This window comes from Rhinoderma darwinii, chromosome 5, assembly GCF_050947455.1.
Source record: "Rhinoderma darwinii isolate aRhiDar2 chromosome 5, aRhiDar2.hap1, whole genome shotgun sequence".
Lineage (NCBI taxonomy): Eukaryota > Metazoa > Chordata > Amphibia > Anura > Rhinodermatidae > Rhinoderma > Rhinoderma darwinii.
Window position 1 is genome coordinate 50,694,822 of NC_134691.1, and position 17,537 is coordinate 50,712,358.

Consider the following 17,537-nt stretch of genomic DNA (forward strand, 5'->3'; position numbering starts at 1 on the left):
ACAACTGGGCGTGTTGAAAAGTAAAAGTACAACTGGGCGTGTATTATGTGCATACATCGGGCGTGTTTACTACTTTTACTAGCTGGGCGTTGTGTATAGAAGTATCATCCACTTCTCTTCAGAACGCCCAGCTTCTGGCAGTGCAGCACTGTGACGTCACTCACAGGTCCTGCATCGTGTCGGCACCAGAGGCTACAGTTGATTCTGCAGCAGCATCAGCATTTGCAGGTAAGTAGCTACATCGACTTACCTGCAAACGCCGATGCTGCTGCAGAATCATCTGTAGCCTCTGGTGCCGACACGATGCAGGACCTGTGAGTGACGTCACAGTGCTGCACTGCCAGAAGCTGGGCGTTGTGAAGAGAGGTGGATGATACTTCTATACACAACGCCCAGCTAGTAAAAGTAGTAAACACGCCCCGATGTACACACATAATACACGCCCAGTTGTACTTTTACTTTTCAACACGCCCAGTTGTACTTTTGCAAGCCTCATTTGCATAAATACGAAAATGGTCATAACTTGGCCAAAAATGCTCGTTTTTTAAAAATAAAAACGTTACTGTAATCTACATTGCAGCGCCGATCTGCTGCAATAGCAGATAGGGGCTGCAAAATCTGGTGACAGAGCCTCTTTAATGTAGTGTTCTTCAATGCGATGACTGATAGAAGTCCAGAAAAATGTCGACCCTCAATCACCACTAACATATGTCCAGTACTGAGGACCTCCAGGAACATTTCTATACATATGTGTGAATGATACTTTAATAAATCACCCGCTTTAGTATTTATCACAGAATGGACCCACTTTATCCATGGACCCAGGAGTCGGTGAGGAAATCGGCGCGGTTAGCAGGAAACGAGATAGCTGCCTACTATTACGCTGGCCACAGGCATTAGATATTTAATGGCAGATTTAGCCATTTTTGTGAGATTTGCTAGCAATCAAACGCCTACAACATAAAGATTGGACTGTATAAAAACGAATAGTGCACAACGGCCTCAAACCAGGACCGTACACGATGCAGGACACGGATACTTATAGAGCAGCGATATCAAATATCAGAACTAAACAGATTGTATGTAGGTCATGCACAGGATACATATTGTCAGGTTGTAATCTGATGGATATTTAGTGGCTCCAGTTGAGGTTCGCACAATGATCTAGATGACGTTTCTTCCGTCCTGCTGTCAGTAGAATCCCCTTTGCAGAGCCTTATTCTTCACCAACCTGAATTTGCTAATAAAGACCTTGGCAAACGCAGCCTCCACCAGGAACTGATAAGTCTTTATGTTGGATGGCGGGGGATCTACAGCAACGACTTGGGCAGCGATGTGTAATGAGGACTGACTCGGGATCAGGTGGGGTGAACTTTTTGCCACGTAGTCCACCAGTCGGCTATACTGTTGTTCAGAGAGGCGCTCCCTGGTCCCATCGCACTGTGAGAGATAAGAGATAATGAACCAGATATTTCCAGTAAGAATATTAGATAAAATCGAATGAAAATAAACAGGTGACATAAATCCCTTCCTACACATTCATATACACAAGACAGATTTTATTTTTACTTTGGCTTCAAGAAGACATGGCCACTGTGGAAATAATTATTATATTATTATTGTAATTTCATATTTTAGGGTGGTATAATATTTGCATAAAAGTATATAGTGGATTCAAGTGTTACAAGCCTGGCGCTCCCATACATATAAGAAAACCCACCATGTAGCTACGATCAAAATGGGCTCTCCATTTTGGTGCCGAATTTTGCCACCCAGGACAGAAGGGCCAGTTATTTGTTTTCCCCATCAATTCTCTTTTCATGGGCCAATTCCCATCCGTATTGTTTGCCAATAATGCAGTTTCTCTGGAGAGGGGAGTCCTGCACAGGTACTCGCCATTAAAAAAGGGATGGGACCACCCAGGGCTGGGCTCCCTCTCCCCAAGCGTGTATATATCGGCAGATGTCAATCATTGTGAGAATAGCGATGGGTCGTTAAAATCACAGACATGGCCAGGGGATGGCTGAACTGTGTTTACATCTTCTACTTTGTGTTTGCACAAAGCAGCAGGTAAAGGGGAGGTAACATAGTGGAATATTTCACCTCACAAGTGTCATAAAATATCATTGGGAAGATAAATCAATATATTTAGCCACCAAACGAGGCAGTGGGCGCTGTATATGTGCTACTCCCATCACAACACCCACAGAGGCGTAGCGCAATGTTCTGCTTCGTAATACTTACTTCCAGGTCACTGGAGACGGACTGCTGCTTGAGCTGCACAAGGAGACAATTTTCTGAGCGCTGGTCCTCCATACAGTCGATTTCGGTGACGGGGAAGGCTTGCTGCTGGGTGTCCTCACTGATACTGACCACAAAGAGAACCTCTGAGGTGAGCAGCAAGCAGCCAACGTACTCTTGTCCTGATCCGCTGACAATGACCACGTCCAGAGCCATGTGCAGCTCAGGTCTTCCCAAAGACTGGAGCATTTTCCTGGAGAGCAGAAGACATTGGTATCAGCCACAGTATTTGATGCTGTTATATCTCTGGAAAACGGCCGATGGTCTTTATTTCCCCTGTAGTGATGGGCAAAACCCCTGGTATTCAAGGGTAGTGAAGAGTTTAATGATAATATCCCTTGTTAATCTCGGACAGTGAAGGGGTTTGTGGTTACATCCCTGGTGGTAAATGGCGCTGAAAGGGTTAATGGTTATACCGGTCTGCACCAGATATACGTGTGCACCAGAGCAAGGAACGGTGTGCTTGCTTGGGGTTGAGCTCCACCAAACCAACCAAAGTCTAATATGCAACAAAGTCCGAGGCCCCATCATAGGTTTATTTCAGAGCGCAAAAGTCATGGGTCTCAGAATAGGGTGACACAAAAGATTATGAAAAACTAGATAAAGTTGGTATCGTGGACTCATTGACCCGCAGAATAAAGTCACATCACAGGCCAAAAAAACAATGAAGGAAATTCTGTTTTTTTTCCATTCCACCCCACAAAATAATTTTTAAAAGTTTCTCAATACATTATATGATATATTAAATGGTGCCATCAAAAAATACAAAGCAAATGAAAAAAAAGACCTCATAAGGCTATGTCGATGGAAAAATAAAAAAGTTATGCCTTTGAGAAGGCGGGGAGGAAATAACAAAAATATGAAAATAGCTGTAACGGGAAGGGGTTAAAGACTGTATTCAGACATTAGTAACACTTGTATTTTCTATAATATATTGAGACTCAAGTATAACAAGTGTAGTCTGAAAGCCTGCAGCAGTATACTGAATAAAGTTGCGTGAGGGTAGAGGTTATGATGAAGTTGCGTGAGGGTAGAGGTTATGATGAAGTTGCGTGAGGGTAGAGGTTATGATGAAGTTGCGTGAGGGTAGAGGTTATGATGAAGTTGCGTGAGGGTAGAGGTTATGATGAAGTTGCATGAGGGTAGAGGTTATGATAAAGTTGCATGAGGGTAGAGGTTATGATGAAGTTGCATGAGGGTAGAGGTTATGATAAAGTTGCATGAGGGTAGAGGTTATGATACTCTATACTAATAGAAACTCTCTGGCAGGTGCTGACCAGTAAGAATCAGAACTCAAAATCTAGAAAAGATGCTGAGGATCGAGAGGTGCCACGGGCTCAGAGGTTGTATGGAACTTTAATATGACGTATACATGAGGCCTTTTTGTCAGTTTCACTGATATAACTGTTTAGGCCAAATCCCTGATACATATTACATGCAGATTTGCAGCGCATATTTTTCTGTGGCAAATCCGCAGCGTAATATAGTACCAGCAAAGTAAATAAGACTTCAAGTAATCTCATCTACACGTTGCATGTCAATTTACCTTGTGAATTTGTATATGGCAAATTTAGAAAAGAAAAACACACAAAAATCTGGAGCATAAAAACGCACCTATTTCCGCATCAAAATGTAAAAACAGCGTTTAAAAATTATAGAAACAACACACTATTAGGTGTGGATTTTACCTGTGGAATTACCTGCAAATCTTCTGTACCAAATTCCACAACGTGTGCATGTAACCTTAGGGTCATCAAAGGTGAATCTGCACTTTAAGAAATGTCCTACCCCATGCGACACTAGTGTCCCCACCGAGCCTAGTATTTAGGCGAGCCAATATAAATATTAATAACCTTACCAGACATATTTCACGTGACTGTTTGGCGCACTCTGGGTTTGCAGATCACTGGGCAGATAGCGCTGTTTCGGAAGTTGAGAGAGACCGGCCCCATGTAATATTCCTGGAGGAGGAACAGAGACAAAAACACTTCGATTGAATTCACGTTTCATATTATCATATTCATTGTGTTTTAAGGGACACATTAACCCTCGGCATCCTTTACACCCCAAACCATAACGGTTTAGAGAATGGGACCACAATAGTTATATGGTAACTCCAGAGGAGTCTTAAAGGGCCAGACACAACTATAGATTACACACATGGACTGTATCCTTATACAAAGCTCAGCAACATGTCGTCATTTTTTTAGAAGCCCTTTCTGCAACACGGAGCTGATTCTTAGTGCATTAAAATAGAATGGCCGTGCACTTAAACCTCATGATCTTGCATTAGCTTAAATCCAAAAAATGAATGTTTGAAAGGCAATCTCGTATTAGCAATTAGTGGAAACCTGATAGTCTTGAGAGCCGTCCATCTCGGACTGGTATCACACACATCGTTTACAAGCTCCACACAGAAAGAGAAGAACTCGGGCTGATGTTACCGTCCTCCCTTAAAAATAAAATTCTTCTCCATACGTGTCATGGATGGTAAAATTGAAAAAACAAACAGTTTGCCTAGATACGGTATTTATAGAGAAGTTACTTAATCCAGCTGTTAAACATTGATACATATAGGTTTATGAGGCCTCCGGAGACATGTGGTTTCGGGGATGCGGCAGCGAGTGCCAGCAAGAACAGGGCGACTGCGAGAGCTATTTAAACTCGTCTCGAGGAGGAAAGCGGAGAGGAGAAGAGGAGACAACATGTGCACATTGTGATGGCTTGTAAAGGTTTAATAAATGAGGCATGGTCATTACTGCAAGAATTAGTGGTTTGTAAAACCTTCAGCGATACTATAAAAGCGTTTTACGGGGGATGAATTCCCTGGAACGCCAGACATGGAGAATATGCTCTGCTGAGATGGGAGTGAACATGGCCTGGTTTTTCCACTGCAAAATATACATCCCAGTTCGTAAAGATTTAAATGGGGGGAAAAAAGTAACATTGGCTCACGGATTTCTCATACATTAGGAACAGTTTACAGCACAGCTTGAAATGTAATCGCTTTCAGAATTGGCTGTGCTCTGCTCCCTAATTCTATTACCACTGACGATATATCATTTACCGCTACGTACTGCGTCACTCATAAACACATTAAAATGATTGACAGATACTTTCCCAATCCTGATGGAAATTACGCACACTCTACCCTGTGTATATATCCACAATCTATCAAAGATGTGTAAATACATTGTATCTTGTACTGATCCTGAGCATTATCCTGTATTATATTCCAGAGCTGAATTCAGAATTCTGCTGAATGTTGTTGGAATATCTGCAAGCTTGTTGTCAGCTTAACTGAGCTCCTATAGTACAGTGGGACAGCTCATTTTTCCTACATTAGGTGCAGTACCTGGAGTATAGATGAGAATACAACTCTTTATAGCAAGCTCTATGCAGACACTGATCCAGCAAGGAAGCTGGGAGATCAGTACAAGACAATTAATGTAACGCTTTTACAAAGTTTCTCAACTTTTTTATGTTTGATAAAAGGAATCTGTCACATGAATAGGCCAGATATCCCTCAAAAAACTGAAATGGGTGGGTGCCCAACGCTGCAAGAAATTCTGCCCCCTATATTGACCAACCCATTTGGCGGATTGACTGAACAGGGTCAGGTGACCACAGCCACAGCATGTTACATACATAAGTCCATCACCCAAATAGCAAATAGAGAATGTGCTGTCTAGAGGTACCAAAAAACTGGGGTGCTTTTCTTGTGGCATCTGATCGCTGCTCTGCATAAAAAGGCTCCATCCCGGTGACATTGTCCCTTTATATAATCTTCATTGCTTTCTTTATCTTCACGTATTTTAGGTTTATCTTGACAATGTGCAGTGTAGAAAAAAAAATCTCTTATTGGAAACCATCAACAAGCTGCTATTGCCGGAATACCCTGATCAATACAAGCCAAAAATATAGCCGTAATAGATCCGTGAACAGTAGGTGGCAAGCAAGTAGCACCACAATACACAGAGTAAAAATGATAATGAAGATATATTATAAAGATTCTGGATTTTACATTTGCTACCTTCACTTTAAGTCCTTCTACATCAGGCATTTTCTACCTCCTGTTATAATACATCTCATAATGCTGCTCTTCTCATATGTTGCAGGAAGACCTGTGGGGCCCTTGGGTGTAGTGATCCAGTTGTGGTTGCAGCTTCTACCCCCTCCCAATAAAGATGAACATTGACAGGTGTGTCTCAGACAGATCACCACTGTAGCTGGTTGCGCCACTTACCGTATCCTGTCTGGGACACTAGTTCTGCCGCTCCTCCAATTGGCTTTGTGAAAACACCAACAATTCCTTTCCCCACACCAGAGATGACGCCTTTGGCCTTGTGTCCAGCGGAAGCTTGAGCCTCGGATGTTCTCTGGAAGTTCTGCATAGGCTGATCTACAATGCCAGCGATCGCACCTGAAACATCAATAATATGTTATAAGCTTTAGTCTGCTTAAAGGGGATCGGACATCTTTCCAAAAAACTGCAGCGAACATCTCAGATTGCCTGCGCCTCACAGATTCTGGCCTATTTTTTTAGATACTGGTGCCATTAGTTTTGGTGCCTGATATGCAAATTAAGCCTTTGATTGTCAATTGGGCGCCCACTAGTATTATATACCCAAACTACAGCGTCATATGCTTAAAGCACATACCCCTAAACCAGTGGCAAGTGTTTGAAAAAGGTCGAAACGTTACAAACCTTATTTTGCCTATTTCCAAATAACCCTTATCTGCATATCTAAAGGAGTGCTCCAGTCTATCATTACAGTGTTGGTGGGGTGGGAACCCTACCTACAGCAGCCGGAATACACAGAGTCGCACAGATCATATTTTCACAGGTCCTATTTAAAGTGAATCTACATATTTTATCATCATGTCAATTTTAGGTCCATAATTCTGTAGTGATTCATTTCTCAATAAATTTTTATCGTGCTCTGAACTTTGTTTTTCTGATACAGAACTCCAAATACCCTGCATTGACATATATTTAAATGATAACATGCAAGATACCTGCGGACACCCCTAGGGGGAGCTTAGGTACTTACAGCATACTGTGTTATTATTAAATAATTGACCACTACTGGATAACTGATGAGCTAACCAACGGACACCAAGAACCCGCACGTTAAGCCGCTCTGTCTGCCTCCAGGCAACGGACGTCCATGCCGGAAGAAGAAAGCTCTAGTCACGAAATAGCGACCGAGTTGCAGTATTCAAGCGAATAGGAGCAGAGCTGCTGTTCGGCAGCACGGCTGCTATGCAATGTATGGAGCCAACTGCTTCCAGCTCCGTACATTGCATACTGTGCCATAACATCCGGTGTCCGCAGGCCACTGGAGCAGCGGATTGGTGCATGGTTCGGGTTTTGGCACCGCACCGATCATATACCGATGACCTTTCCGGTGGATAGGTCATAAGTTGTCCGGTAGTGGACAACCCCTTTAAGTTCAATGTATAATAGTATGCAATAAGCTCCCTCTAGTGGTGGCTGCAGGTAGCCAGAATGTTACCTTTTACATCTGTGTCTATATAGGGGACATGGAGCTCTGTATCATAAAAATGGAGCTCCAACCACTACACAGATTATTAAATTAATCAGCACAGAATTTTTAACCTATTACATTTAAAAAAAAAATGGCATTTAAGGGTGGACATTTACTCTTCCGGAGGGGGATCTCAGTACAAGACGGGAGAATTAAAATTAGAGATAAAATTGCGAACGCCTACCATGAATTTAACAACTACAGCATTCAGATTTCAGCACTTGAAGTTAAAGCTCTGAGCTAACTACAACACCTATCATCCACTGTACTTGCAGCAACGCTGTGATTAATGTTACTTGTATGTTTCTGACCCGACTGTTCTGTTCAGGAAAACACGTTATTCCTCCTCTGCGCCCGGCCAATACAGGACATCTAGATTTTTTACTTCTGTCTTTATAGCCTTTGTTGTTTAATAACCAATAGACCTCATGAAATACGATCGTGTTGAGCTACGAACTGAAACACTTCATTTCTTTGGAGTGAATGAGAGAATATTAACTTTACCGAGGGACACAGCCATTCCCAGCAATTTTATTGTATTGCTGCTTTTTTTTTTTTTGCTGTTCTCATTTTTCTTCAGATATTTTGGACTATGGAGATTTAAAAGCCTTTTGTAAATGGAGGTGACATTCAAAAATCTGTCAGTGACGCCGCCAGGCCTACTATCTCCAATAACACAGGAATATTTCTGGTTGTGCATCATGTTTGCAGACATCAATAGGGAATCTATGGCCGCTGTTTGCTTTGGAGCCTATGGAATAGAATACGTGGGGGCTTCATACAGACGGCTGGAAAGGGGGATTTTCTCACGCTTGTAACCAAACTCATCACTCATCCCTTGACCTCGTTCCGGGTTCGGGTCTTTTACATTAGGTATAATACATTGTGATTTGGGGAGATCTGGACGCACATTGACCCCTGAGGCTAATAACAGTAGAACGCACACATAATCATCCATATTCCCGGTCCTGGCTACACACGGAGGTCAGAACAATGATGCATGCGCCGCTATACAGCCAAAATGTAACGTTAGTTTTCACACTTAAAATCCCTTTAGTGGTAGGAGCGGGGTCATGTGAAATGGAGCCGTTCACATGATGAGTGGGCGATTAAAGGAGAGGACTACTTCTATATGATCATTGCAGTTCATTTATGAGGGCAGGAGAGAGATTGGGAACATTATGGGACATTTAGCCTCAGAGTCTTCATGCACAAATAATCCTCACTACCAATTACAGCGCCTTGCAAAAGTATTCACCCCCTCCCTCTTGGTGCTTTTCCAGTTTTTTTCCATTACAACTTTGAATTCAAATGTTTTTTTCTGGTGTTTGTACCATTTCATTTACATAACGTGTCTACCACTTTGAAGGTGCAAAATATTTTTTACTGTGACACAAATAATAATTAAAACAAAAACATGAGAACTTTAATGTGGCAAATACATATGTACTCTCAACTGTTCAGTTATTTATATTTTTATTATTTAAATGGACACTCTGGCCAAAATGAAACTTTCCCATGTGCTCCATTATGGTATTCCACGTGTCAGTTTCTCACCTGTTAGTTTTCTTGCTGCTTTTATCTCTATATATCAGACTGGGATGGTTGCTTAGCAGCAGTGTGAATCCGGCTCGGTGACACGTTTTCTCTACGTGAGTCTATGGATATCTATGTGTCACTCAGCAGTTCCTGTGCCACACTAGTTTTACACATTCTATCATTAGATGCCACGGATACTTATACAGGTTCCTGTCACAGGTATAATGTAGAAGAATATAGTGCAGCCTCCCTGTCTGTATACTTATGGTTTCTCAGCTTATTTAGGAGAATATAGATGCATCCCCCAGCATGCAGAAATGGTATGGTCTTTAGCTGGTCATGTGATGCTGTGCTGATGCAGCATGGGAGTGATAGCAAAGCAGAGAGGAAGAAAAAGCTGGGGAAATTTAAGAAGCAAGAGGGAGGCTTTTTTAAAGCACAGACAAGGCAGCGGTTCAATAAGTAAGTCTAGTATACATAAAAGAAGTGTAGAGTGTGGTATACAGCCAGGTGGGGGGTGCAAGGATGGAAAGTTGTGTTTCCACTGGAGGTCTTCTTTAAATAAGGTTTGTATTTAAACGGAACCGGTCACCAGCATTTCACCTATTGAACTTTACTTATCCTTTACTGGCCGCTGCTATCAAAACTTCATTGCCGTTATCCCCTCTCCTAAACTCCTCCTCCGACCGTAAATAACGATCTGCAAACATTTTGCGCCTTCTATCGTAATAATCCGGTGTCCCTTTGTGCGCACACCCCAGAAGAGGACATCAATGCACAAGCGTGGGATTTTGTGTGCTGGGGGAAGGCGAGGAGCTGTCAATCAAAAGTAAGGAGGCGGGGTAAACTAGGAAAGACTTGAGGAATGAAGATATGACCCTTTTCAAACGAAGATTTGACTCTTTTACGCTCATTAGCATACGGTTTGGGAACACTAAAAAAACTGAATACTAAAGCTACAGAGACGACTAAGAAGACAATTATAGGTTATATAGAAATGATTTTTCACCCACTACCACCAGGTATTGCTGGTTTAACCCGTTCGTGACCGCCAATATGCCTTTTCACAGCGGCCACTAACGGGCTTTATTCTGATGCATATGCCTTTTCACGGCGCTGCATCAGAATAAAGTAAACAGAGCAGGGAGCCGTCAAATCTCCCTGATCTCAGCTGCCAGAGGCAGCTGAGGGCTGGGGGCGTCCCTGCTGTGCCGGGTGAGATCGATATTCGTATCGATCTCACCCGTTTAACCCCTCAGATGCGGTGCACAATAGCGTGCACCGCATCTGAGTGGTTTTGGAGAGAGGGAGGGCGCTCCCTCTCATCCCACCGACACCCGGCGATAAGATCGCCGAGTGTCTGTCTCTAATGGCAGCCGGGGGCCTAATAAAGGCCCCCAGGTCTGCCTGTAGCGAATGCCTGCTAGATCATGCCGGAGGCATGACCTAGCAGATGCCTGTCCGTTTTAAACTAAGTACACTTCATTGTAGATTATATGCATGTTTATGTTATGAAAAGGAAAAATGTTCCACAGGTTTTAATACACGCTACAATTGTACGTGAAAATGCAACGTGCAGCAATGTACACAAAGATTTTAACAACAATCAGAACAGCTAAATCCTGGGAATTAATTCTGATTGTTGCAGATATTTTGGGGTGTATGTGCCCTTACTGTACAGTAACCCAATAATAAAAACATTGGACCACTGGTCGGATAAATGGCAAATTGACATGTGGATGGAAAGGTTATACAAAGATCAAAGACATGGTGAGGGGATGGAGGGCAGAGAACAAGGACGGATATGTATATTTGTGTGCAGCTTCTGTGACTGGGTGACTAAAAACTCCACTCCACAGCTCCAAGATGGCTGCATTTGATTGTGATTTTCCTTTAGTTCAAAGACTGACTACTAGTTGAGTTCCCACCACCAAATAGCAAAGGGGTCGGGACCAACCAGTACTGAGTGCCCTCTGGTGACTACCTCCAATGTCGTATCCCGCTAGTTATTCATGCTGGGCTGTTCATTCTTGCTTTGGCATTCTAATGTGCTAAAATAGTAAGTGAACTGAGAAGAGTTGTAGCTAGGCTTTCTTCTTTCAACCTGGACAAAGATTCAATTTCTCTTTATACAAGTACACTCCCCCGTCCACCTCCGGGGCATCATCCCCCTAAACTATAACCCCAGAACCGAGCCTTATATAATAACACTGGGGAGGACATAAATGCTGACTATGAGCCTCCATACTTTTATGGCATGAAATACTATCAAGAACTGCATCCAATGTTATTCTACTAGCAAAGCGACAATAATATCTACATTTTGTGTGACAGAGGTCAATGTACTGCTGTGATCCTGGGATTAACCTCACCAGAACCTCCGAGCGGAATTTGTCAGGATTATCACATGACACTACCCACATCATTGGATGCTAGAACGTAAATCACTTCCAGCACTTCTGGCCCAACATGTAACATTTCACCACTTCCTCTAGGGACCTTTTTGAGGTTTGTGGTTGCAATTTCAGGACCAACGTACGGAAAGTCGACAAATCCTTAGAGTCATCTCGTGCGACCTTTTCCCATGGAATGTCTTTGGTCGCTTTGATCTCACATCCTTAAGATCATGGAACGAAGCCCATGAAAGACCGCAGCTCAAAACACGGCTCGTGTCACATGAAGTACAACAAGACACCGTACATGCCATACGTGATCACATATGTCAACATTATCCAGCAGCCAACGCCAACAAAGAACTCGCCATACAAGCAAAACTCCAGAAACGGCTCTTTTATAATCACATTTTTAATTCTAGAGAATCAATCATCATAATAGTAAATCCTGCCACATCGTAAATTACAAAAAGTGATGTGAAGGCACGTCCTTGTATTAAAGTCGACCTGTCCACATAACACAGGATAGGCAGCCATTTTTTCAGCTAAAATCTAATCCATAGGATTTCAATCTTTTTGGAAATTTGGTCATTGCTGAGGCAGGGGGTAAGAAGAGCCTCAGACCTCGGAAAAGTTATTAATTCCAGGTAAAAGTGACTGTCTAATTATAGATGTGAATAGCACAAATCATTTTATACAATGCCATGTTTACAGCCGCCACATTATTTTAACTACGTATTGTCCGTGAAAGGGTAGCCGTCTGTTACAGAAGGATTAGGTGTATTTATATCATAATATACTGGAGTAGAATGGCATTTGGGGATGTCGCTTAATTTTCGCAAAACACTTTACATATCACAACATTAAACTAGAACCATACATGAATTAGTTACAGGGTCGGGGCTATGACAACCGTTCACACATTTACAAGAAAAATTTGTGGTTGTTACCAATGGTGGGCGATCTGATGACCAAAGGTAATACCCCCAGTAAACGCTAATATATCATACTACATAAGAGAATAAGAAAACTTATTTTAAATTCGTTTTAATTACTTTTTTAAATACTATAATATTACAAGTCCAGCAGTAAAATAGACAGTTATAAACACCAATTATAGGTATCAATGAAAGAATCCCTCATTACACCACTGCCCTTATAGATAGCGCCACACAGACCCCCTGCAGATAGCGCCACACAGACCCCCTGTAGATAGCGCCACACAGACCCCCTGTAGATAGCGCCACACAGACCCCCTGTAGATAGCGCCACACAGACCCCCTGTAGATAGAGAAACACAGACCCCCCTATAGATTGTGCCACACAGATCCCCCTGTAGATAGCCACACACAGCCCCCCTTCTATATAGCGCCCCCCATTCCCTTGTAAGTAGCGCCGCACAGCCTCCCCCCTTCCCTTGTACTTAGTGAAAATAGAGCGGAGAGCGGTAGCCTACCGCTACAACTCTCAGCTCTGTCTGACACGACTCACCATCAGGAGGAGGTGGTCATGCGGCGAAGATCGGATCACTTTTGTCTGGGGTCGGTGACGACACGGGACTGGACCAGTTCAGTCACCTGACCATGTCAGGTTACTGGATTGGTCAACTCCCGGCACCGACCTCACTTGTCAGCGGACGGTCTGCATGCCGTCTCTGATATTCTGGGCTATCTCCTCCCTCTCTCACCTTCTGGGAGTTCTCATTGGGTGGCCGCTCCGTGAAGGTGAATGAGGGAGGAGATCGAGAAACTTCCGCCCGCCGCACTGACAGTGCGCGGGCTTTAAAGTTCAGTGAGCAGGGGGGCCGTGGAAGGTGAGCGGGGGAGCCGTGGAAGGTATAGGGAACATTGGTTGTCACCATTAACGGTGAATACACACAATACTGAATTGCTGCAGATTTTCTGCAAAGTCTGCAGCTCTTTACAATACAATACATGTGGATGGGGGTTTTAAAAACACTAATCACATGTAGTGAGTTAAATCAGAGTGGAATTGAATTTTCTAATACGCAGCACGTTAATTCTGCTCGTGGTTTTTCACCACGTCAAAACCTGCATCTAACACAGAGGTCACTGTAAAAATAGTCCGCAGCGTATGGATACAGTCTACGGCTTGTGTCACATGGTCATGTTCCGTCTGTGAGACACGGGCCATTTGTCGGCCGTATTTCCCAGACCGAACACAGTTGAGCGAGCCGGGCTCTAGGCATCATAGTCATCCATGCTGCTGTAAGTCACTGCCTCCCTGCGGGAACGCTGTTCTGTACTGAAAACATGATTACAATATGCGACAGGTAGGGACTATAATGCTAGGAGTCCGGCTCCATGAACGGTGTTCGGTCCAGGAGAAACGGCAGACGTACGGTCCATATCTCACGGACCGAATACGGCCGTGTGAAGCAAGTCTAAGAGTATCCACACACGTGGCGGATTTGTTTGCCGAGTTTTCTGCAGCAGAATCCTGCATTCTGTTCCGTAGGTTCGCTGCGGATTTCAGCCTTTTCAATGTAGAAGGGGTGAAATCTTCGGTGAATCCGCCACAAAATCGGCACGTATTTAAAAATCTGCCGCATGATCTGATTTCCGTGCGTAAAATGTTCAGCAGCATGTGGATGAAATTTGTTCAAATCTCATCCACATGGTTGGGATTGTAATCCACTACGGAAATCTGCAACATGCTGGGGCCCTATAGATAGAAGTTACATTTAGTTTGTGGTAGATTTTGATGGGAACTGCCCACACACTGAGGTTTATGGGGACTGATTGAGGGTACCCTGATGTCTTCTTTCGGGGGAAACAAGGATCCAGTCCAATTCTTTTGTTTTCCCAGACATAAGCAACACAAGAGCTTTCCCTCTCCTTAGCCAAACATGCGTGTTTATGGAAAAGTGGAGGCTGGCGCCTTAACAATTGTTTGGCGCCAGCTATCGCATATCTATGGGCAACTTTACCAGAATATAAGGAGTGTGGATCTCATGTCTGACTACAATGTAAATTGGCTGCACAGGGATAACAAGTAATTGAGTGAAGTGATCTTATACCTAGTGAGGATTTACAATTAGGAATCACCAACATTGTCCACCTCTATGGACGCCTGTCCTAAGTAAATGTTCTGACAATTTTTGTTTTTGAGTCTCTTAATAGGAAAACTTAATCTCAGAAATTTCTCATCGAGGACAAAAGAGAAGAAGGACACAGTCATGTAAACAAACAAATCTTCAACAATCTTTTCTCATAATCCCATGCGATGATCGAGGAGACTCTTGTTTTTTGTTTGAAAAGCACTTGAGCAGAGAGCAAATGTCACGTAAACCAGCAAAGCCCCAACCGTCGAGGAAAAAGAGGCAGCGCAGAGCGGCTCTTATGTAGTTACTGCAGCTACATCAACGATGGGCCCGCATAGAACTTACCCTGAACTACCTGATACAACTAGAAATCTAAGAGAAGAATCCTGAATAACACACAGAAAACAGACTTTATAGGTCTAGGTGCTGTATTCAAATTCACAAACAGAGACGTCATAGAGATGAAGGTGAAGAGGCATAGTGGAGTACAAAGAAGATGAGTAAAGTGTGTCCAATTATGGTGAACGAACGTCGCACCAGAGATCCGGAAACGCTCTCCACAGCGAATGGTATGGTGGAGGATCACTGCAATATTGGCCAATTAGATGCCCCCTAATGGTGGAGGCCTGGAGGTGATGCAGCAAATGAAGCCCGGAGAAAAGAGGAAATTAAATGGCGTTATCCAGGGACCATAAAATGATCCGAATGTATTTTTTACATCTCACCGCACTCCCATGTAACGATATTACCGCTCTGAACCTTCCGTGTTTTGGGCGGGACTTACAGTTTTCCTTCAGCTCCTGAAGGCACACCCACCCACTGCTCTGTACGTCCCGCTATACTGTTGTTATTGCTCCCGGCGCTGTGTGAACAATCCGCATGCGCAGTGAATCAAGACAGCGCTGTGAGAGAAGGGGGCTGGATAACTTTCTCAACATCCTCGCAGTGTCAGGCCCCTTGCGGTCACATGCTTCAATGATGCGCCGACACAGGGGAGGAGAGAGAACTTTCTCGATCACGTGGGCTGGTGTCGGTGCATCATCAATATGGCAAGAAGTACTGAACTTCCAGGACCATGTCACTAATCTTTATACTTGAAATCGGCGCACAACAAGAACATGACGTACATTAGTAAATCACCTTGTTTTAGGTTTGTTTATTATTGCAATAGCATTTTATGGCACTGGATAACCCCTTTAAAGGAATACTGAACCTAGAAAAAAATTATGAAAGTGAACAGGAGATAAACTTTCCTACAGTGTTTGTCAGTGTGCAGGATCTTCTGCATGCTTCTGAAAGTTCCCTGCAGAGAACATAGGGGTGAATTTACTGCTGAGCTTTTTCATTTTTGCCTGGTGACCGGCTGAGGGACGGTGTTCATCAAAAGGGGAGCTTGACGATCTTTGTATCCTACTGCAGGCAGGGAAGAGGCTCCTGCTGCAGCCAGTTTGTCTTACAGCTAGACACTGGATCGTGAAAAGGAAGAGGGGGGGCATGGCTGACCTTCTAGGACACATATATCATCGCAATATGACATAAAATAGTATCAAAGAAAGGCAGGAAATTAAAGGAAGAAATTGCATGGATATTTTTTTTTCTGTTTGTGAATTTTGGATGTTTAATGTTCCTTTAACTAAGCAAAAGAGATTATATATTATGTAGACAGTCCTTGGTCCGGAGTGAAGGTGTCTAGTGCATGCATTTTAGATTTTCTCAAACTTGAATTTTGCCCAAAATCAAACAGGATAATTCACTATGTAGGTTTGATTTTTACTAGGCTGAAATGCAGGCAGCTGGTTTTCAATCTAGAAATAGTAATATTTGCTTCCAGGGTGTCAGATACCTGATGGGAATGGATCAAGCACTCCTTTATAGGGGCCATTCAGGAGAGGTTTACATGAAATTTTAAACAGGCGCACCTGAAAAACAGGTCCGCTAAATGAGGTACGCGATTCCCTCCAGGCCACATCGTTTTTTGGTGAATACAATTTTAAAGCAGGATTGAAAACACAAAAAATAAATTTTACACGGTGCAATCAGCATCTATATATAATAAGGCAAAACCACAACTCCCAGCCTGCACAGGCTTTACTTCTAGCAAAGTAAATCATCACAGGACTATTCCCTCTCATCTGCCGCTGTGTATAGGACATTTAAAATACAAAAACTCACGAGAAAACTCTTTATAGACGCAACGGAGGTTCCCACCAATACTCATTAGTACAAAGCTTATTAAAGGGAACCTGTGACCCGCATGTCACCTATTGAACTCTCCTCACCCCTCACTGGCCGCTGTTGTCAAAAGGTCATAGCCGTTATCCCTTCTCCTACACTCTTCCTCCTCTGACCGTATAGAACGGTCTGTAAACATTTTGCACCTTATATGGTAATAATCTGGCAGTCTCGTTCGTTCCTCTTCTTATGCCCGTCCACCGCCAAAAACTAGCCTGCGCTGAATGACGAAATCTCGTCTGAGATAGCGCGCATGCACCCGTCATGTATGGTCCGGCACCTTTCCCTGCTTCGTCTGGGCCTCAAATGTAGTAACTGCGCATGCACCGCTATGGTGTCCCGTTAGGCACCTACATCAGAACAGGACATCGATAAGCAAGCGCGGAATCTCGTGTGTGCAAGGGGGAGGTGAGGAGCTGTCAATCAAAAGTAAGGAGGCGGGGTTAACTCGGAAAA

The 17,537-nt window shown here is 43.4% G+C and overlaps 1 protein-coding gene across 1 annotated transcript in view; it reads right to left on the bottom strand.

The window, feature by feature from the left end:
• Positions 1-610: 610 nt before the first annotated feature.
• Positions 611-17,537, bottom strand: part of VPS13B (vacuolar protein sorting 13 homolog B) — an 886,671-nt gene continuing 869,744 nt past the window's right edge. The window contains exons 59-62 of the mRNA XM_075825953.1: positions 6,548-6,724; positions 4,160-4,262; positions 2,245-2,494; positions 611-1,440 (exon numbers count right to left, since the gene is read on the bottom strand). Coding sequence (XP_075682068.1) covers positions 1,192-1,440; positions 2,245-2,494; positions 4,160-4,262; positions 6,548-6,724 — 779 coding nt within the window. The 3' untranslated portion in view covers positions 611-1,191. The remainder of the gene's footprint in view (positions 1,441-2,244; positions 2,495-4,159; positions 4,263-6,547; positions 6,725-17,537) is intronic.